Source organism: Phyllostomus hastatus, unplaced genomic scaffold (assembly GCF_019186645.2).
Source record: "Phyllostomus hastatus isolate PE091 unplaced genomic scaffold, TTU_PhHast_1.1 phas_contig_17, whole genome shotgun sequence".
Lineage (NCBI taxonomy): Eukaryota > Metazoa > Chordata > Mammalia > Chiroptera > Phyllostomidae > Phyllostomus > Phyllostomus hastatus.
In genome coordinates, this window is record NW_025333664.1 from 18,097,738 (window position 1) to 18,120,443 (window position 22,706).

Genomic DNA, 22,706 nt, shown 5'->3' on the forward strand with positions numbered 1-22,706 from the left:
AAAACTATCTCAATTTTAACACCCAGAAATAACAAATAATAACATTTTGGTGCATATTATTTCAAACTTTTCCCTATAAGCATATACAATTTTTTTCATAAATGAGCCCATTTATGTAAACAGACTTTTGTAACCTTTTTTAAAACTCAACATATCAAGGACATCTTTTCACACCAAGCAATATGGTTCTACATTATTGCTTTTAATGATTGTGTATTGTTCTATGTATGTCAGTATTTAGAAAATATCAAAAACAACAAATATTCAGATGACCAAAAGAGGTCAGACACAAAAGCACATATCATATGATTCCATTTATAAGAAGTTCAAGAACATGTGAAAGTACTGCAGGGTGACAGAAGTCAGAAGAGTGGTTGGGGAATGTGCCTGGGAAAGGGCACAAGGGAGCCTCTGAGGTGCTGAGAATGCGCTCTATCTTGGTCTGGGTGGTGCTTACACTGGCGAGCACATACAGAAAAATTCACCAAGCTGTAAAATTTAGAGTTATTTACTGTATATGTTACGCCTCAAGAAAATATTTTTGAATTGGATGTGGCCTTCTTACTTGCTTTGGCCAATTTCCGTTAGCACAGTGATGTGTGGTACTCTCGGTGGAAACTTTAAAAGCCAGTGCTTGATTCTGAACATTCCCTTCCCCTGCCCTATTGATCATGGGAGCATGGGTCCCTGAGTGACCATAAGGAGCCAGACCAGCTGGCTTGCTGTGATCAAGTAGTAGGCTGAAGAAATAAATCTTTGTTAGTTAATCCACTGAGATTTGAGGATTGCTTATAATACAGCAGAATCTAGTTTACTTAATAGAATACCCATGTTTGATTATCTCCTTGGGATTAATTCGTAAAGGTATGCATATTTCATTTTTAAAGGTTTTATTTATTTATTTTTAGAGCAAGGAGAAGGGAGGGGGAAAGAAAGGGAGAGAAACCTTGATGTGTGAGAGAAACATCATCAGTTGCCTATTGCATGCCCCAATGGGGACCTGGCCCGCAACCCAGGCATGTAACCCGACTGGGAATTGAACCAGTGACCTTTCGGTTTGCAGGATGATGCCCAGCCCACTGAGCCACACCAGTCAGGGCTTTGCATGTTTTTGATACACATTGCCGAACTGCCCCCCAGAAATGTCAGATCAGTTCTGACCCTCTCTGACAGTGTATAACATAGCCCCTTGTAATACATCTTTGTGTTACGATGACAGCTGGGTTTGCACAATCCTTTTAATCTTCTCTAATCTGATAGGCAAGAAAAATGTCATTTTAAAATTCATGTTTTTATAAAATCTTACCTTTTTTAGCAGAAACTCTAAGGGATACATTATGAAGGGTTACAGTTCAAGACAGATTACCGTTGAAGAGGAGAAGAAGGGATAAAAACATTTAATAAGCCCTTATTATATGCCAGGCATTGTGCCTGGAGCTTTATTCAACATTCATTCAGCAAACATTTATCAACCAGGAACTGCAGGTGCTAGAAAAAAAACTCCCAACAGTTTCTTCTTAGAAAGCCTCTCATGGGTATTTAACCACATCTGTATCTGTGGAGAAAACAATTTCACCATGTGTCCCCAAATGATAAACTGTTCAAAATGAGTTGATTATGGGCATTAATTATGTTTGTGATGCCAGCAGGAAATCAGGTTCTACTTTTCGCGGGTCTCAAGGACTTCCAGCCACCAGATGCTGATTTTGCCCTCTAGTGGTAATATGAGTCAACTACAGGTGTTAAGACATCCAGTCTCCTTTAGCACACGAACACTCAAGGAGCTAGACAGACAGGAAATAAAAAGGAAAGAAAAAAAATAAAAAAGAAAGAACGAACAGTTCCTTTACAGGGGACAGGTGCTCTTCAACTCCAGCTAGAGGGGGCCACACCTGGTGTTTCCTGATCTTCTAACTATGCAAAAAAAAAAAAAAAAAAGGCAGAAATCAGAATTTTTCTGTACAATTTTCACCTTGATGATTATTAAATCACCTTTTTAAAAAATCCTCACCCAAGGACTTTTTTTTCATTGCTTATAGAGAGATATGAAGGGGGAGAGAGAAACATCAATGAGAGAGAAAAGTATCGATTGGTTGCCTCCTGCATGCAAATGGACTGGGGACCACATATGCCCAGACCTGGGACTGAACCCACAGCCCAGGTATGTGCCTGACTGGGAATCAAACCTGCAACCTTTCAGTTACAGGAGGACACTCCAACCAACTGAGCCACACTGGCCAGGGCTAATTCAGATTTTAATAAAACACTGGAAGGGACAAACCAAACTTATCTGCTGGTTAGGATGAGTTTATGATGTCTCTATTATTTTTCTCAGAATGAAGTTTAGCACACCTGCATTAGAATCATCTGCGACACTTATTCCAAATGCAATTTTCCAGAGTTAGTGAATCAGGATCTCTTTGGTGAGGCAGGAATCTGCCTTTTTAAGAAGCACCCTAGGTATTCTTTATGTTTACTGAAAGTTGAAAACGCCTCCCTTAAATCACAGGTTCTCCAGCTTTAGTGTGCATTAGAATCACCTGAAAGGCTGAGCGAACACGTTACTGAGCCCCCCCCCACCCCCGTCTCCCAGAGTTTTGGATTTAATAGTTCTTGGGTGGGCTCGAGACTTTGCTATTTTAATGAGTTCCCAGGTGGTTCTGATGCTGCTAGTCTAGCCACAACATTCTGAGAGCTACTGGATTAGAGGATAAATGTCAACTGAGTGAGTATATATGCTAAATTCTCCTCCTTACAGACTTTAGGAGGTAGATTGGTCCCATTTTACAGATGAAGAAGTAGGGGCAAAGAAATGAAGAACAGTCCCCCACTTTCTGCTGGTCAGGATGTAATCACCCTGATGATTAAAGGAGTCTTGAACTCATACTCATAACCCCTCCCCCTCAATAATTTTAGGAAAAACAACTTTTAAGAATGACAAAGCAGATATCAGGGAAGAGAAGGAACTGCAAATTATTCAGGTTGACCTTCGGGACTCTACCTCTTCTTCTAGGCTCTCTCCCTCTCTTCTCACATGACCATCAGGATTCTCCAAACTCGTATAAACCCCAGGCCCATCCCTACTGCAAGCTGGCTGCCCACTGTTCCCCTCAGCTGGCAAGGACCGCATCCTCATCTCCACCCTCGACTAGGTCAGACCCCGTCCATCCAATCCCCTTTTGTTTAGTGTTGAGGCTGGAAGCCAAACACTAACATTTCCTAAGCTCCCCTGCAGCTAAGGCTCTGGATGTGATTTGGGTTCTACCCGTCCTATGCACTCGGGTAGGCTTGGCTTTGGAACTGCCAGACATCCACTTTGTCAGTAGAGGTGGTGGCTATAGAAGCGGCTTCCTGAACGTGGCAGGAGCAGCAGCACCTGTGGCGCTCCTGATCCGGACTCTGATCTGGAGTTGTCTGGGAGTCATTTTCAGTCCAGGTCTGTTTCTTCAGGCTTCCCCAACCCCCAATAAATCTTTTAGCCATTGAATAAGTCTGTTAGTCAGTAAATCCCTTTCTGCTTAGGTTAGTACAGTCAACTCTGTTCTTTAGGACTGAACCCAGAATAATAACACAAGCCACATCCCTGGTGGTGCTGTTAGGTTTAACAATTGGCTCTCTAGGAAAATGTACACAAATCTATAAATTTTACTGTTATAAAGAGTATGTTAGCCCTGGCTGGCGTCAGTGGATTGAGCGCCGGCTGCAAACCAAAGTGTCACAGGTTCGATTCCCAGTCAGGGCACATGCCTGGGTTGCAGGCCATGGCCCCCAGCAACCATACATTGATGTTTCTCTCTCTCTCTCTTTCTCCCTCCCTTCCCTCTCTGGAAATAAATAAATAAAATCTTTTTTAAAAAGAGCATGTTATATTCAACTTATAAATAACGAAACATATCATACTTTTATTGGAAATTCCACATAGCCAATTGATTCTCATAGAATGCTTCTGTTGACTTTGGCTGGCCTCTTATGTCCATGGTCAATTTATAGTCATGATTTGACAAATGAATTTGTATCCCAATCCACTGTTTTCCCAATAAATTTCATCTTATTAAATCTGATTCCTAATTTACTGGTAAACTAATCCTCACTCTCATATAAACCACATTCATTAAATTGAAACCTCTTTTAGCTTTATCACTATGTATATCAGAATTTCACTGTTCATCAATGATATGACTAATTTCTATGATAAATCAGATAATACCTTTTAAATACTAGAAGAATATTTTCTCAATTTTCTTCTCTTCATAGTGTGATGGCTGCAGACCCTATCCACTATTAAATATAACCTGCATTATAAACACTCTCTATAGCTTTCTTAAGACAATCAGAAAAACCGTAAACCAAGACCTGACTTAAGAGTATCTGCCCATCCCCCTTGTGTAAACTCCCATGGTGGCCGATTTTAAGCCACCAATGAGAGTGAAGTCACTGAATGTGGAGTTGAGAAGAAATGTACACAACTGTATGGTATTTCCACCATATAGATGCAATAGACATAAGTAACCTCAAAAGTATCCATAATAGTAAAATGCAGTGACATCATTAGAAAATGGTGAGTTTTCAGCATTTATTACTCTTGTTTTCAATATAATATATAATATACTTAATTATAGGTTTATATAATTTAGTCTTTAATAATTAAAGTGTTTACGGACACACAGAATTCCTGAAAACTTAGTCAGCTCTCCAAGGTGACTATGAGCCAGATCCAGCACACAACCAATTTTGCCCCCTCCTTTTCTCAAATGGTCCAGTACTTCAAGGCTCACCTCCTACCTCACCTCTTCTAGGAAAAGGCTCACCCCCTACCTCACCTCCAGTCTTTAGAGAGCTATCTCTCCTGAATTCTTTTTTCATTTTTATTCATTGATTTTAGAAAGAGAGAAGAGAGAGAGAGAGAGAGAGAAAGGAAACAGGAGATAGAGAGGGAGAGAGAGAGAGAGGGGGAGAGAGAGAGAGAGAGAGAGAGAGAGAGAGAGAGAGAAATCAACCTGCTCTTTCACTTATTTATGCATTCACTGGTTGGCTCCTGAATGTGCCATGACTGGGGATGGAACCCAAACCCTGGCACATCAGGATGACTGTCCAACCTCCCAAGCCACCTGGCTAGGGCTCTCTCCTGAATTCTTATAACTCACAGAGTTTGCACTCATCACTTGGTAATTGGCATTGACTCCTTTGTCTATGCTCAGAATCTAGTGGAGGAGACATATAAGGAGAGAGAACCAGTCTTTTCCATCTTTGTATCCCTCCTGAGCCTGGACCAATGTATCATGGACCTTGGCAAAAACTCGACAAATGTCTATGGTGGTTTAACATTTAGATAATAGATATATGGGAAGTACCAAAAGTTTGGGGGCAGGACTCTGGCTCTGCAATTTAGTAGCTGGGTGGCCTCTCTTAAGGTATCTTATCTACAACAGCCTTCTATAAACTTAGGATAATAATATCTTCCTTATAGAGCTTTGGTGAATATTTGTGGTGAAATACTATGTACAAGGTTATTCATCAAAACACTGTTTGAAATAACAAAAGATTGAGGCAACCTAAATATCCATCTATAGGAATCTGGTTAAGTAAATTACAGTACAATCATACAGTAAAATACTACACAGGTAGAAAAAAAAGAATGAGTGTGTTCTATATGTACTAATATGAAACAATCTACAGAATGGTCTTAAACGAGAGAGCAAAGTGAAGAACAGTCTGTATAATTTGACACATTTATGAAAAAAGGACTAAACATATACACATGCATTTGCCTGTACCTGCAGAGAATACACACAGGACAGACATGCAGGAGCCTGGTGACGGCAGTTGCCTCGAGAGGAGAATGCTGGGTGGCGGCAGGGGAAAGAGACGGAAGGGAGACTCACCACTCTTTTGAACCTTTTGAATTTTGAACCATATGAACATATTGCCTATTCCAAAATACACACACACAACTTAATGATGGTAGTAGAACCTCTGGCACAAGCCAAAGAACCTCAAAAATTGGTGACTCTTAAAATGATAATCATGATTAACTACTTAGGGTCTGAGCAGAATCAACAATTGACAGGAAGTTCAACTCAAATTCCAAATCCCAGCTCCCAAGGAGGAGGGCTTTGGAGTCAGACCTGGGTTGAACCCTGCCTCTGTGCGACCTTGGACAAATCACTTAACCTTCCTGTGCATCAGGTTTCCTCCTCTGTGAAATGGGAATAATAACAATACCAACCCCTTTTGCTGCTCTGAGGCTGAAATGAAATGCAGCATGTGAAGCGTGCAGCCTGCTACACGGTAAGCACTCAATATGTTAGATTTTCTTTTCATTATCAGCCAACAGAGAAGTTGGCAAAGGCATCAAGCAATTCGCAAAAGACAAAATTTAGATAGTAAACAAGCATGATTAATCTTACTAATAGTCAAAAAATATATAAATTAAATCCTCAATGAGGCAGCGATTGCCAGTTGCAGGTGCTGTAAACCCCACCTATCTGGCCACAGGATATCATATCAGGCGTGCTCTCCCCAACCAACCCCAGCCCAGACTTCTTACCCCGCAGACAAACATGATGGAGGACGACTTGACAATGTCTTCTGAGATCAGCTGCCCATATGGGTACTTCTCCACCTTCCCCAGGGTTACCAGCATCCAGAGCTTCTCATCAGACAATGACAGTAATAGATCCATCTTCCTAAAAGGAAAAGCCTGCTACAATTCATCGCCCTCCATCACAGAAGGTGCACAGCTCTTAGCAATTTCCAGAAAGGGAGCGTGTTCTATGGTTGGAAGATTTCACACACCCGCCAATCACCTAGCCTGTGGCCAGTCTCCTATCACATATTGCCTTGGCTTCCTCTGTTCTCTTCTTGAGGCCCTCGCCTCTAGCCATTCCCCTCTGCTGTTTCTCAAACACACCTGTGTAACCCAACAACTGTGATTCTCTCACTTCTGTTCTCCCTCCAGGAGACTTTCCCCAGCTCCACTGCCCACGCCCTTGTGGCTCACTAACCTATTCCCATTCTAAGGAACACCCTGAGAGGGCCTCGCTTCAGCTCACCAGCTGTTCTGCCCCCTGAACCCAGAAGTTCTGGCCTTACTTTGGTTTGGGAAGCTCATTCCTAGTCATCTCCTATGGCCTATGGGCTTCAAATACTCGGCCCTGGGGAACTGTCTGGACTCACCTCTTTTTGCCAGATTGTTCCGTGGTTGAAGGCCCACCACAGTGAGCACCCCTTCACCTGACCTCATACACCACATACACGTGTTTGTCTTCCCTCATGTGTGGCCCCAGGGGGCTACTACCAATTGGTTACTGAGCTTAGATTTTTTCAGCTCAGAACTTGGTGACTCAGGCCTTAGTGGGGCCACTGAGTTCCATCCAGAGCACCAAAGGATAACAGGGTTGGTGCCATGTGTACATGAGGAGAAGGATCTGGAGACACTGAAGGAAAGCAGGGCCACCATAGAAGGAGCACCTACTGTGTGCCAAGCATAGGGCCGCACATTTCCCATGATCCTTTTATTTGATCCTTACAGTGACCTCGGAAGAGAGGGATCATTATCTCCATTTCACAGAACAGGAGACTAACGCTGGAGAAGTGAAGTGACCTACCTAGGGTCACGTGGCCAATAGGCATAAGAGCTGAGACTGAAGGAGCCCAGCCCTGTTTTCCTACTGTATGAACAAATGAACTGCTCCACCCTTGGGCTAACTTCCCCCTTGTCAGGCTCCAGCTCCTTTGTGAAGCTCTCTCTCCGCTCTAGTGCACAGGGGCTCTCTGTCTGTCATGATTCTCTATAGCCTGCAACCTACAACCTGTATTTTCAGTGCCAGTGCATATACTTCATGGACTTTCACTCTCTCCCCAAGGGTAGGTAACTAAAGATAACTATGTAAGTACCTGCCTGTGCCCGGCACTATGACAGCACAGGGATTACAGTGGTGAAAAGGGCAGATATGGCCTTGTCATCATACTGCTTACTGTCTGATGGGGCAAATACACTGTAAAGAAAGCACTGTGTAATCAAGAATTAGTTTGCATGGGGTTTTATGGAAATACAGTGTGATAAAAGCACTGAGGGGCACCCTCTCTATTCTGGTGTGAGGGTAGGTGGAGTTGGTTAGTGAAGTGGGGTGGTGAGGCCTGGAGACGTCTGAATCAGACATTCTGGGACATCCCCATCCTGAGCCTTACTTCCCTCACCTGTAAAATGGGGAGAATGAGAGAAACATCCTCACAGGACTGAATGTGAAATTAAATAAGGCAGGTAGTACAAAGGTCTTAGCTCTCTGCCTGGCCCAGTAAGCACTCAGTACATGTTAGCTGTTCTAGTATTACTGTCCCACAGGGAAGAAATATTTGAGCTGACACCTGAAGGTATGGTAGGAGTCTGATAGAGAAGTTGGTGGGGAGGTGGTCACTGAAGAATATTTGAGGCAGGGAGAAAAGCAGCCAGATTTTCCCACCAGGCCTGGGACAAATTTTGGCACCTAATAAACACCCAGAAGGAAGATGCTGGCTGATGATGGAGTTACCTAAAAAATTCAAACCGACACTGAGCATCCTTTTTAACTTCCTGGTCCAGGTTATTAGCCATGAAATCCTCTTTGTCAACAACCAAGAACTCTGTTTCCTCCATACAGACCACAGTGGCCCTCCTTACTGAAGAACTCAGGAGACCCATTTCCTGTTGGGTAGACAGAGGCAAAGGCAAGTGAGAGGCTACTTCTGGCTTCCTGCTTGCAGCCTTGCACACCAGTTCCCTGCTTTTATTGCCCCCCACTTCCTGGAAATATCTTCCCCAGACTGCAGGTTCCTGGGCCAGCCCTGTGCTCCTGCTCATCCCCCTCTTCAATGGGACCACTCCTCCCTCTTAATATATTGCCTGTGGTAAAAGAGGCAACACATTTGACCAGGCCAGAGACAGGAGGCTGGAGAGGCCGCACTGAGGAGTTGCTGTATCTCTAAGGGGTTATATAGGGAACATACTCCTTAAATATCACAGAAGGAGAGGTTGGCCTTGGCTGACTAATGTGTGGCCAAGTTGGTTGGGCATCATCCTGCAAAACGAAAGGTCACTGGTTTGATTCCCTGTCAGGGCACATGCATGGGTTGCAGGCCCAGTCCCCAGGTGGGGTGCGTGCAGGAGGCATACAATCCATGTGTTTCTCAAACATCAATGTTTCTCTCCCCTTCTCTTTCCCTCCCTTCCTCTCTCTCTAAAAAGTAGATAAATAAAGTCTTAAAAAAAAGAGGCTGGCCTTGGATAGCACTTGGTCCAACTCCATTGGCATTTGACAGTTAAGGGTGCTGGGACCCACAACAGGGCTGTGACTTTCACAGAGAGTAAGGTGGGACTAGATCTGGCTGAGAGGTTCTAACAGCAATCCTCACACCCCAACCCCACCCCAGGAAGCCAGGCCCTTCCCCTGTTACCCCAAAACAGTCGCCCTTGCACAGAAGCATGGGATGGGGGTCCAGGAAGGCACTGCTGCCATCTTCATCCTCAGTCACTGCGACTCTGCCCAGGTAGATGAAATAAAAGCTGTTGCTCTTCTGCACCTTCTTTATGATGACACGCTTGCGACCAAACCTGGGAAAAGATCATGGCAATTTGATCTGGTAGCAACGCAGAGCCCAGTCCTGGGCTGGAGGAGAGCTGAACTGGCAGTGCTCTTTGCTCTGGAGCAGGAAAGCACAGACTGGGACTAGAAATGACCTCAGAAGAGCCCAGGCCCAGTTCCATGAGGCTTCACTTCTTCATGAACACTTACCTAGTTGCCCACCTCTGTCAGACTGAAGCTTTCTGAGAGCAGAGCCTCTGTCGGTCTGCTTAGGCACATAGTAAATGCTCAATGAACTGTTGTGAAATAAATAAATGAACAAATGCTAAAAGCAATGAATAAGTAGCTACATAATTAACAGCACTGGCTTTAGAGTCACATTAGGATCCCAATCCTGGTTCTGCCCCTGCGCAAGTGGGCAAAACATATCCGCTTTCTGAGCTTCTGTCGATCTTATCTGTAAAAATACAGAGGAGTATGTCTAGAAAGAGATAGATAAATGGTCTTATGATCCTCAAGAACTCACTACCCAACTGGGAACACTTAGAGTAGAAGCACCCAGGTCCAGAGAAAACTGGAAGTTAGTTCTTAAGCTCAGAGGAAAGTTTCTGTATTTCAAATGCAAGCTCAAGTCTCACTTCTTTCAATATTCATTAATTTTCATCATTCACTCAATAGTTAAATAAATGCCAACTGTGTCTATTAGGCACAGTGATAAAGGACAGAGATTTTGTTCTCAAAATTATAGCCAAGTAAGATTTTAAAATGCTTAAGGAGAGGTAAGCGCAGGCTAATTCAGAAGCACAGAGAAGGAATGTTTAATGCAACTTAGGAAAGCCAAAGGAAGTTCTGAGATAGTGGCTGGAGTCACCCAGATGGACAGAGAGACAGAAGAATGTCCCAGGCAGATAGACCATCATGTACAAAAGCACAGCAGAGACTGGAAGCATGACACATTCAAAGGGATACCATAAACTCCATTAGAGGGGGAAATGGGAGATGAGGAGGAGGTCGGAGGAGTAGTGGAAGAGAAATCTGGTTCAGTCCAATCATGAGGACTTCAAAAGCTGGGCTAAATTTGGATTTGGGGCAGACATGGGGAGCCCAAAGTCTCTTCCAAGGTCTGATGAAACAGTGGCCTTTGTAGAAGTGCCCCAGTGTTGTCCAGACTGCTGCCACCTCCCTCAACTCTAACCCGTCTGCCCTGCCCTCAACAGGTCTTCCTGGTCCCCTTCCTCTCCTCACTGAGCTCCCAGCAGCAGGAGGAGAGCCAACCCCCTGCACGGCGGGCCAGTGGGCCGAGTGCGTTACTTCCTTTGTTTCATTAATTGTCCACACTGCTCCCCCTGCCTGGAATGGCCTTTCCTCTCTTATCCACTATCCAAATTCTTTCAAGAGCTCAAGGTCCAGCTCAGATCATATCTCCTCCAGTAAGACCTCCCTGACTCAGCCCACAGCAATCTCCCCGCTTAGGAGCTTCCAGAGCACCCACTGGCATCGTGACCCTGTGGCAAACTCTTGAGGGCAGGGATCAGAGAACAGGGGGACTGAGGACAGCATTAGGCTGGAATCAGTTAGCTGCAGGCTCCCCTCTGGCTGTGGGCCTGTTTGGATACAAACCAGAGGCAATGTCAACTTAGGAAGGAGGTGATGACCCAGGTGACAATGACTGGATGGGCAAAGGCAGGCATATTCAGCCAGGAAATAAGACACTGGGGACAACAGAGCATAGCCACTGCTCATTAAAGGGCAGACTCCTACAGTTGGAGCCAGAAAGACCCTCAGGGGCCATCTGGCTCAGTCTGCATTTGCAGGATAAGGAAAGTGGGGCCCTGGGGAGCCCACAACTTGTTGAAGATCACACAGTGAGTCACACCTGAAGCAGCATCAGCACCTGAATCTCCTCCAGTAGACAGACATCTATGTTTTTGCTGCCAAGCATCTGGTCACATTTTTCTACAAACTGCACCTGACTTTGCTTTGGGGGCAACACCCTTTCTTGACTCAGAAAATCAGAGCGTCACTGCCCACAGATGATTCAAATGAAGCCAGTCTGGCTCAGAAAAAAACTAACCCCAAGGCTCTGACTCGAGGGCCTGGGAGCATTTATTCTCTCTTTTCCAAGGGACTGAAACCAAAAGGATGGAAGTAAGAAGCAGCCATTTTGCCACTGTAAGAAGAGAGTCTGGCTGGGAAGGTAGCTTATGCTATGAAATACCAAGAGGTAGAGATAAACACTGGGTCCTGGTGACGTTAAGGCCCTGATTCCAGCTCAGTCTGAAGCTTGAGAACTATCACAGGAATTTGCAGATACATGAGCCACTAATGCATACCCTTGGGCTGTGTTTTCTGTCACTTGCAACTTGAAAGACCCTGTCTAATCTGCTAACTCCCAGTCCTGGCCATAATCTACAACTGCCTTCAACAATCACCATCTCTTGATCTATATAAAATCCATATTATCTTCATTTCCCTGATGAGGATACTAGGCCCAGAAAGGTCAAAAGTCACAGTGGGACAAACATGGCATTAAGTTCCAGCCCTGGCTGGTGTGGCTCAGTGGATTGAGTGCTGGCCTACAAACTAAAGGGTTGCTGGTTCAATTCCTGGTAAGGGCACATGCCTGGGTTGTGGCTGAGATTCCCAATAGGGGGCATGCAAGAAGCAACCACACATTGATGTCTCTCTTCCTGCCTTTCTCCTTTCCTTCTCTCTAAAAATAAATAAAATCTTTTTTTTTTAAATCCAGAGTGTCTTGCTCCATGATTCCTTTTCTTTTCATGACACCATTCTGCCTGCTCTGGAATCTTACTTTAAGATAGCAATGACTTGGCCCTGGCTGATGTGACTCAGTGGACTGAATGCTGGCCTGCGAACCAAAAGGTCACTGGTTGGATTCCCGGTCAGGGAACATGCCTGGGTTGTGGGCCAGACCCCCAGTTGGGGGTGTGCAAGAGGCAACTGATTGATGTATCTCTCACACATCGGTGTTTCTCCCCCTCTCTTTCTCCCTCCCTTCCCCCTCTCTAAAATAAATAAAACCTTTTTTAAAAATTAAAAAAAAGATAGCAGTGACTCACTCTTCTTCACTGGGCTACAACAAAGCAGATGGTTCCTTCTGCCTTGAGTGAACTTGTCCACACTTCCCCTGTCAGATCTACCTGTTTAAATGCCACCTTGGTGGGAAACTCCCTTGGTCAAGCCAGCTGGAGAATAATCTCCTCCCCCTGGCTAATTACCTGTAAAAAGGATTCTGCATGGCTCATAAAGGTCATAATCTATTGTGATTATGTCCTAGACTGTGAGCTCCATGAAGGAAGATATCAGAGCACAAACCTACAGTGACATTACATCCTGGATTTTCAAGAGGACCTTACCTCAAATATTCGGCTAGGCTGTCCCCTAGAAGCCATGGAAATGTCCTAGAAATGGCAATATTTCCATACGTACCTCTTAAACTTCTCTAGTACAAGGTATTTACATGGCATCTTTTGTGCCAAGGGCCCTGTGACAATTTGGTGAAGTCTTCACAGAATAACATTTTAAATGTATAAAATAAAGTGCAGCAGAATTACAGTTAATAAAACCCCCAATTTTTTATATAACAATATGTGTGCCTCTTTATTAAGGCACCAGATAAGGACAGCATGTCTAATATCTAATAACTACCATATTTTTGAAGATGTGATAAACTATTTTTCCAGAAATCTGCAACAACTTAAATATGATTTGAAAATATCTGTGATTTCTTTTGGTGAAAAAGACAATAATGTTTAGTACTACAGTGGTTTGTTACCTACATCAATGATTTTCAAATAAAAAAAAAAGATAAATTTCAGCCCAGCTGGTATAGCTCAGTGGATTGAGCACTGACCTAGGAAACAAAGGGTTGCAGGTTCAGTTCCCAGTTGGGGCACGTGCCTGGTCTCTGGCCAGGTTCCCCGGTGTGGGGCGTGTGAGAGGAAACCAAACACTGATGTTCCTCTCCCTTTCTTTCTCCCTCCCTTCCCCTCTGTCTAAAAATAAGTAAATAAAATTTTTTTAAAAAGATAAATTTCAGTTAGAGATGAATGAAAATACGGATATAATTTTTTTCTCATGCAAGTTCAAGAGCCTTGTCCTGGTTCCTATCTGGATGTAGTATAATCACTTGAGATCCATTCTGGCTTTTTGGGCCTGAATTTGAGCCTCTGTTCTGCTACTTATTAACTGGGTGATCTAGGATGAGTCATTTTTTTCCTTCTGAGCCTCCATTTTCTCATCTGCAAAATGAGGGAATTGGACCAGATCCTTCCTGAGGTTCCTACTAGATCTTTCCAGATTCAGCGGCTCCTTAATTCTGGGTAGACTCTCCATAAATGATTGAGATGAATTGTACTGCAACCACAAGAGTGAGCAAGGTGAACTAACAGATGGCTTTCCATGGCTGACACCCCACAAAGAGACTAGCACACCTGCCATGGCCTTCTCAGGTGGCCTCCTCCTGCTCAGCACAGCTCTAGCCCAGCTCCAGCCCAGGGACCGAGGGGTGTGCCTCGCACTGACCGTTCAAAGCGAACGACTTTGGCCAGAAGCAGCTGCAGGGGCTCCGAGTAATTCCGGTAGGAACTCAGAACCTGCAAGATGTTACAGAGGGTCTGGATCTCCTCTTCTGTCCTCCAGGAAGGCTTCTTTCGTGTTATCTCAATGGCCTTTGGAGGGAAGTAATCCTGGGGAGAGAGAACTGGAGTGATACACAGGACCCCGCAGTTTCCCCCATGGGCCAGCAGGCAGCTCCTCAAACTCCTGCTTTTACACTTCCCCCACGTCCCCCAACAGTGGCTGACATGTAGTCAGTGCAAGCTGTGTGCCACACACCAGGATATGCATCTTACACACACCATCTCGCTGCATCTTTGCCCAGCCCAAGAATCGAGGCACAATTATTCCCATCTGACAGGCAAAGGCGCTTGGGTAGGACTAGAACATAGATCTGATGCTTGTCAAGGCCTATATCCTCAACCTCTGACCATACTGCCACTGCTGTTCCCTCACCACCCCCATCCCAGACAATATGGGCTCCCTGGGCTCCAGAGTGCCTCAGCACATGCACCCTGCAGTCAGGGGAGACCCCTTACCCCAGCCTATACCATGGCATGCTACAGGAGACTAAGAAACAGGGAGCCTACAGAGACTATTAGCTGGCCCTCATGAACCAGGACTCATAGACTGGTAGGTTAGCAGATCTACCCATTCACCCACCATTCTCACCTGCTGGGAAAATAATACTTAAGTTGTTAACACCCCCACTGGCCACCCACTGCACTGGGATAAAATCTTAACTCTGTACCACAGCCTAGGAGCCCACATGGTCTGACTCCCTATCTCCCTAACCCCTCCAACCTCACCTCCTGTCTCTGCCCTTTATTCTGTAGTCTCTAGCCTCCTACCCACCTCTTGGAGGTGCCAAGCTTGCTTCTGTCTTATGGTCTTTGCTTGGGCTGCTTCCTCTGCCTAGAATGTTCTTCCCCTGGATTTCCCCATAGATATGCGCCCCTTCTCCTCATTCTAATCTCAATTCCTACGTACTCAAAAAACCCTAGTAGATCAACTGAGCTAAAATAACATGGTCCCCTTCCCAGCACCCTGTAAGCTCTGAATCCTTTCCTTCCAAGCATTTAATATTTTCTGAAATTACCTTATTCCCTTTTGTATATTATCTTTTTTTTGTATATTATCTGTCATTTCCCCACTGCCCCCCCAACACAAATACACACACAATCTATAATTGTACTGCCCGATGTGGCAGCCAATACCCACACGTGGCTAAATTTAAATTAGATAAAAAATAAGTTTCTCAATCACACATGTGCTCAATAGCTACATGGGTGTGCTGACCACCACAGTGGACAACACAGGCTAATGAACATTTCCATTTCCACAGAAAGTTCTAGGTGCTCTAGAATGTAAGCCCAATGTAAACATGACAGTGACTTCGTCTATCTTGTTTACCACTCTAGAACAATGTCTCACGTGTAGCGGCACTCAACAAAATATTTATGGAAATGATGGATGGGTGCCAGCAGTCTTACAGAACAGTAATTGTCATAGGAGCAAACATGAAAGTGGGGCATGATGGAGAATTCTGGACATTAGAACAACAGATCCACAGCCTTGCATATTCATTCAGAAAGGCAGTGTAAGGAAAAAAAGTTAAAAAGAGAGCAAAATAAGAAAAAGAAACAGAAAGGCAGTGTAGCTCAGGGATTAGAAGCTCCTGGGCTCTGGTGGCAGGTGTCTGGGCTTGAACCTTAGCCTGCTACTTCCTTGCTGTCCTAAGCCACCTCTCCCTGAGCCTCAATTTCCTTATTGATAATAGCAGGAACTATATATATATGTACGTATGTATACATATATAAATGTGTATATGCATATATTAAAATGTGCATATATGTATCGTATCTATAGTATATATGTATGCTTATATACATGTATAGTATATATAGTATGCACATATATAGTATGTATAGTATATATATATACACACACACACATAGCAGAGTTAATATGTGCAAAGGACTTACAACATGTCCGGCACAGCAAAGGCTATGGAAGTGTTGGCCATTTTTATGTCTGGATCTGATCTTTCTCCTTTCTAACTCCTTTGCTATCAATAACCCATTGGGATTTCTATCACAGGGTCCCACTTATGACAAAACACAGATGCTCCTAGCATCCATGAATCAAAATGATTTTTCAGGCCCACTTAGGGCCCTAATTCTTTCAGGAAATCTTTCTTGCTACCCCCTCCCCCAACCCTTAGGAGCCCCTTTCTTGGGTTCCTCCCAAACTGATTCTTATTTAACTTCCCCAGTAAGTTTTATCACCTTAACTTCATTCCAATTAACTCCTTAAGTGCAGGTGGGAATGTTACACAGCCTAGTATTCCCCATAATCAGAAACACTTCTAGGCTCCCTGAGGAGATCAAATGAATCTCTGGAGCAGGGAAAAGGAAATATAATTCAAACAGGGCCTGGCCCCTGCCTGCTTCTCAAACACCATTTCTCAGTGCTCTCACCCTCATTCCCCGCAGGCCAGCAACCCCTCACTGCGCTCTCTAGCACACGGGAAGGATAAAGGAACAAAAGAGGGACTGCCCTTGACCCCACCACCCAGAGCTAGCCATTAACATGTGACATAGTAGTTTCCTGTCTTGTATAAATAAACTCTTTGAAAATAACACAAGTACTAGATGACTATATTTTCCATTAAGAATCAGAACAATATAAATGGTTAAAACCCTTTTACCATGTCATCCCTAATATGAATCAGCTCTCCATCACCAGAGGTGACTATTTTTATACATTATTATATACTTATACATGTGCCCATAGAATATGTGTAGAATTGGTTTGCTTTGATTTACATAAATGCCAGACTGCAGACATCATTTGTGCGACCTGCTTTTTTCATTCAATGTTCTTTTTTAGATTATGTTTTTGAAATGTACCCCTTGCTTTCAATGTCTCACAAGTGCTATAACAAATGAGTCTAGAGTCTAAGTCTCTAACTCTAAGGATTCTCTTTGAGAAGTCCAGTGTTCACAGAGTCTCAATATGGACTATATTGAGGTTTACTTTTTGGTCATAATCCAAGTGCTGTCCTGGGGGGCGGGTTATGTATGTATAAACACGTGTATGTGGGCCAGCTTGATTGAGATATAACTCATACACCATATGATTCACCATTTAAAGTGTACTTCAGTGATTTTCAGTGTATTCACAGAGTGGTGCAACTATCACCACAATGGATTTTATTCATCACCCTGAAAAGAAACCAGTACACATCAACAGTTACTCAAAGGGCAAGTTTTTTAATTGAGTCTCTACTCTTTGTCTCTGTATTGGAGCCACAGGCATTCAAGGCAGTGAGAGGCCTTGCCTGTGCAATGGGGTTTTCCTCTGCGCCCTCTTCTCTCCCTGCAGTGTTACACGCAGAACTGCCTTCATCTCTAGAGTCCTGTGACTCTCAGGGAGGCCCCTAGTTTCTCTTGTGTAAACGGAAAAACTTGGGTAAACTTCAGGGTACAGTGTCAGACACTGGCCAGTCTGGAAAGTTGAGGAAAAAAAAATTTTGGGATGGCTTAATTGTGCTTCTATACATAATAGGGCATGAGAAATCAGATTATGCCCAGGAGGGGCACAGGTCATCTTGGTAATAGTTATAAAGCTCTGTCTGGCCTCTCTTCGCTGAGAGAAAAACCAACACGGTACTCCAGGCCAGAGTCAAATCAGGTCTTCACTGGTGAGAACTTTAGATCTGCCCTATAAATAGGCAGGTCCCTTTAAATTTTAAATTTAATTTTAAATTTTAATTAATGTCCAGGATTTGACAGGGAGAAGCCAGCTGGGAAGGTAACCATGATTCCTGAAATTCAGAAAACAAGTCACAAGTCCAAAGCCTCACCCAGACATATGGCACTTTCTCATTTGAATGGCCATCCTGCAGCCAGGTTGGGGACAAGTGTGCTCAGCCTCTCTTGGAGAGTTTGGGGCAGAGCCAGAATTCACACAGGCCAGAGCTTTTCCCACCACCCTGATTATTTCCCCTCTGTCTAGGGCTCTCACTTCCTCTGCTGTGGTCCCATGGGTGCAAATGCAGGCTCTCTTCCATGCTCGTGACTCTGCTTAGCTATAAAGCAACGAAGAGTTGGGAGTGGGGAGGGGCTCACAGTCTTGAAATGCCAGGACTGGAAGGGGTCACTGAGATCACCTGTTTTATAGATGAGGAAACTCAGGGTGACACACTGGACTGGTGGCAGAACCTGGACTAAACCCAGCTGTCCCGATGCCCAGCCCATTACTTCTTCCAGGCCATAACACAGAAAGGAAATTCTCAACATCAAGGTCAAATCTATGCATACCGACTCTGCAACGAAGTCCATAGTATCAAATGTGATTCGGCCTTGCTTCTTTTTCTGGGGGGAAAAAAGGAAGAGGAAAGAGGAAGGAGAATTAACAAGATTGCTTCTAGAATTCTGCATGGAAACCCGTCTGCGTACCTGGACGACTATAGCCGGCAAGAAGCCATGGGAAACCTACCAGCTGGGCTTCGCATGTCCACCTCCACACAAAAGCCCCAACTCAGCACAAGACTTGGGCCGAGCAATGACAACATACTATTGTAAAGAGAAAGAAAGATGGGGGTGTGGAGAGGAAATGGAGAATAAAGAGAAGAAGCATGGAGAAAGAAAAGTATGAGGGAAAAGAAGCAAATAAGTAGGAAAGTACAGAGGGAAAAAGAACAGAAAGGAGGGATAAAGATGAAGGAATAAATGAAGCCAACCTTTGCTGAGTACCTATAATGAGCCAGGCATGGCACATCTTCCTTATCTTACTCAGTGTTGTCTTCAGCAGAGCGAAGGATTATGCAGCAAGTAAATGGTTCTCATATAGAAGATCGCTAAGAGGAGGTGGTGTGAGAGGTCTTGGGGATAAATTAATCCAACTCTAACTCCTAACAGATGCAGAGAGGATGTGGGAAGAGGAGAGAAATGGGCAGAGACAGTGGGAAAAAATATGTAGGGGAAGACAGGGGTGAGAGAAAAGGACAGACAAGGCCCTGACCACCACACTGGGCCAAACAGGGACCCCCACACACCCCTCTGGCTATTCTGCATGTTCTTCCCCAGAACTCACTCAGATCCCTGTCCTCTTCCCTCATTTGTAGTTTGCGTATCCGTGGGGTGCTTCTCAGGGAGGCCAATGAAGGAAAGAGGTGGGGTTCATATGCTCCACTGAAAGCCAGTCTTCAGCTCTCTCTGCCCGACCCTTTGCCCCAGCCCCCCAGTTCTCTGTCCAGCAGCCATACGACCCATACACTGTCCTTGAGAGGCTTCTGCTCAAGACTACCCTGATGTCAAATCTGACTCTGATCTTCAACTTCCAACTGCCCAGGCATCAGCCCAGGTCTGCGGGTAACCAGACTCCTGGTCTCCTGGGCCCTTCACTTCACCAATGCATGATACCCTGGGTCAGAATGTCCTTCCTGGAGAGTTAATCTCAGTCTCTTAGGCGACGATTCTTCTACTCCATCCCTTCCTATCTCATGGCCCAACTACAAGGCAGAAACTGGCTGCAGAATCTGGCTTCAGACTTGATTGGTTTGGCCAGCATAGTGTCTCCAAAAAATATGAACCTGAACATTTTTAGATGGAGCATGCCCTTCTTCTCCAGCTGGCCATAGGCCCCTTCTCCCTGCTACGTCTTAAACTCAGCCACACACACACACACACACACACACAGGTACATTACCTACTGGCCCCTTAGAAACCACCTTCTGGTGCCCCATCATCAGCAGAACACCACCCCCTCCCCCGCCTTGGCTACTTTCCTTCAAAAACCATTTTGGGAAAATTCTCAGAGTGAATCACTGCATGCAGGAAGGAGGCAAAAGCTACATCTAGTCACTCTTGGCATAACAAGAAAATGGGCAGGGGAAACTTTGGAGCCCCGGATGGTAATGAAGACAACTTTGGAGAAGCATAACAAGTTAACAGAATTGTGATCAACTCTTCTGAACCAAAAAGGGGCTCATGATCTACCACTGGGATACACTATTTGAAACAGGGATTCTAGAAAAGATAGAAAGCATGGTCACCAGAGTGAACAGGGTCTTGCAAATGTTCCCTTCTTGTTTAAGAGACAGGAAGGAAGGTAGAGAAGAGGCACAGCTGGGTTCTGTTCATCTTCTGAAACCCAGTCTGGATTTCTCCTGGCTCTTCTGATCATTGTTGGAATGGAGGTGGCTTCTCTCCTGCTCCCAATGTGTGTTTCCACATGGGGGGGGGGGGTTGTACTCATTTAACACTACTAGCCCCCCACTCCCTTCCACACTGAAAAGGAGGGACAAACTTCTTGGTAGACTTGGAAGGAGACACTGAGCATGATCACCCCTTCTCCTTCCCTCTGGGCCCACATTCTGCTCTGCCCCTCTCTACCGGGAGTTTAAGGCAGGAGGTCCCGGCACTGCGGTGACTGGGTGTGCAAGGCTGTCTAATTCTGGGGTTCGGCAGTAGGAAACCCTCTCACTTGATGATCCTAGTCATCCCCAATATAAATCTCAACATTAACAAAAGCGACAGTTGGGGTCTCCTTCTGCTTTAACCTTTGTCGTCTCTCTCAGTTGATACAGAACTGGGGCTGGGAAGTGGGGTGCTACTTATAGGCGCCCCCTTAAACTCTGCTAATCTTGCTGAGCCCAGCGGCTTACATCCCAGAAGGAGAAGATCGGGTGCCTTCTGCGAGCAGTCTCAGTGACCTGATACCCCAGGAATCCTTTGAGCCCTTGGATGAATATTTTACACACTCGCATCATCATAATGATATCCAGGATGAACTGGCGCAGCCCCTGTGGAAACAAAACAAACAAGAGCATTGGCAACTATCTGTTTCCCACCATCAGCAGCAGACTGGAATAATGCTGAAGGAGGGGAAATGTAATAGGATTCGACGCTGTGGTGTGCTGGAGCGGTGGCTACATTTTCAGGAAGTCTTCGAGACTGTTGAAATCATGTTGGTAGCTTGAAATTGCCCACAGCGGGAATATTTATGCCACAGAAGTACTGGCAACTACTGCAAATGGAGGCATCCCCCTCCCCAGGGACCAGTGGTTAAAACATTCACCAGTACAACTCTAGGTAAATGTCCAGGCCCTCACTTTGGTCCAGAAAATGAAGAGCAAGGGTCTTGGCAGGAACTGAGGGCTGATGCGGGGAGCCTAAACTTGGGAATCCAATGGAGCGGAGGAAAGAATGTTTTAATTTTCTTAGTGGTATGGTGATATTGTGGTTGTGTTATTTTTAAGTAAACGTCATAAAGTATGCAACTTTTCCTCTTGGTCTTAACCGAAAGGCCAAGAAGTGATAAAGTATGCAACTTGTACGTGATTCAGCAAACACACACCCGTGCTCCTGCACACACACAAACACAAAGCCGGGGGGCAGAATGTTGACTGTTAGACCTAAGGATGAGCATTATACATATTTCAGCTTTTATGTGTGAACATTTTCAGAATTAAAAAATTCAAAAGCCAGAAACTATTGTTCATTAACTTCTGATAATAAAGACATCATAAACACAATGAAAAGACAAACTGAAGATTGGAAGAATATGCTTTCCGTGCATATTACTGACAAAGGACTGCTATCCAGAATTACAAAGGATGACTATTATGAAGGATTAATATCCAGAATTTTAATTTAAAGAGTTATACAAACTAAAAATATACAAATAACCCAATAGAAAAATGAGCAAAGTATAGAAACAGGTAATTCTGAAGGGAAAATTCAATCATCTATACATAATGAAAAGATTCTGAATACCACTCAGAATAATGGAAATATAAATTAAAGTAACCATAAGATACCATTTTATACTTACCAGACTGGGGAAATAAAAAACATGGTACAACTATGTTGGAGAGCAATTTAGCAGTATTTTTAAAAGTTGAGGATGTGTGTCCTTTACAATCGAGGAACTGTATGCACCTTGTGTATACACTTTAGAGAAACTTACACATGCGCACAAGGAGAGAGCCATGAGAACGACCACGGCACATATTGAGAGTGAAAGGCTGAAAACAATTGGAGTTTCCATCAGTAGGGGAATGCATCGGCACATCACGGTATAGTCACAGAATTGAACACAGCCCTAGCTGTGTATGTCAATGTTGGTAAAGCTCACACATAATTTTGAGTGGAAAAAAGGTGAAATATGATGCCATTTAGAATACCATTTTTTAAAATGTGCTGCATACTATATAGTTGCTTATGGATGCTTATCACTGCTATGTTTACATACATATGTAATAAAATTTAAATGTATAGGTAGGAAGGGACGCATCAACTTCAGGAAAGTAGTTACCAGTGAGGAGAAAGGGAGTGGGATGGCGAGGAGCTTCACCTGTAACTGTAATATTTTCTTTAAAAATTATATATCTAAAGAAAATATAGGGAATGCCTCTATGAATACAAATTAGTGCTTATTGAGAACAATTTGCCATTGTTGGGCACTAATCTAAGCCCTTTGTATGCACTGACTCATTTAATCCTCAACAACTTTTAGCAGAGGGAAAAACAGACACAGTAAATCAAGTAACTTGCCTAA

The 22,706-nt window shown here is 44.2% G+C and overlaps 1 protein-coding gene across 2 annotated transcripts in view; it reads right to left on the bottom strand.

The window, feature by feature from the left end:
• CNBD2 (cyclic nucleotide binding domain containing 2) overlaps positions 1 to 22,706 on the bottom strand; it is a 52,416-nt gene that overhangs the window by 29,251 nt on the left and 459 nt on the right. For both annotated transcript variants that reach the window (XM_045832717.1, XM_045832715.1), the window contains exons 2-7: positions 20,812 to 20,949; positions 18,464 to 18,517; positions 14,106 to 14,269; positions 9,433 to 9,589; positions 8,532 to 8,683; positions 6,548 to 6,686 (exon numbers count right to left, since the gene is read on the bottom strand). In XM_045832717.1, the coding sequence (XP_045688673.1) occupies positions 6,548 to 6,686; positions 8,532 to 8,683; positions 9,433 to 9,589; positions 14,106 to 14,269; positions 18,464 to 18,517; positions 20,812 to 20,949 (804 nt within the window). The remainder of the gene's footprint in view (positions 1 to 6,547; positions 6,687 to 8,531; positions 8,684 to 9,432; positions 9,590 to 14,105; positions 14,270 to 18,463; positions 18,518 to 20,811; positions 20,950 to 22,706) is intronic.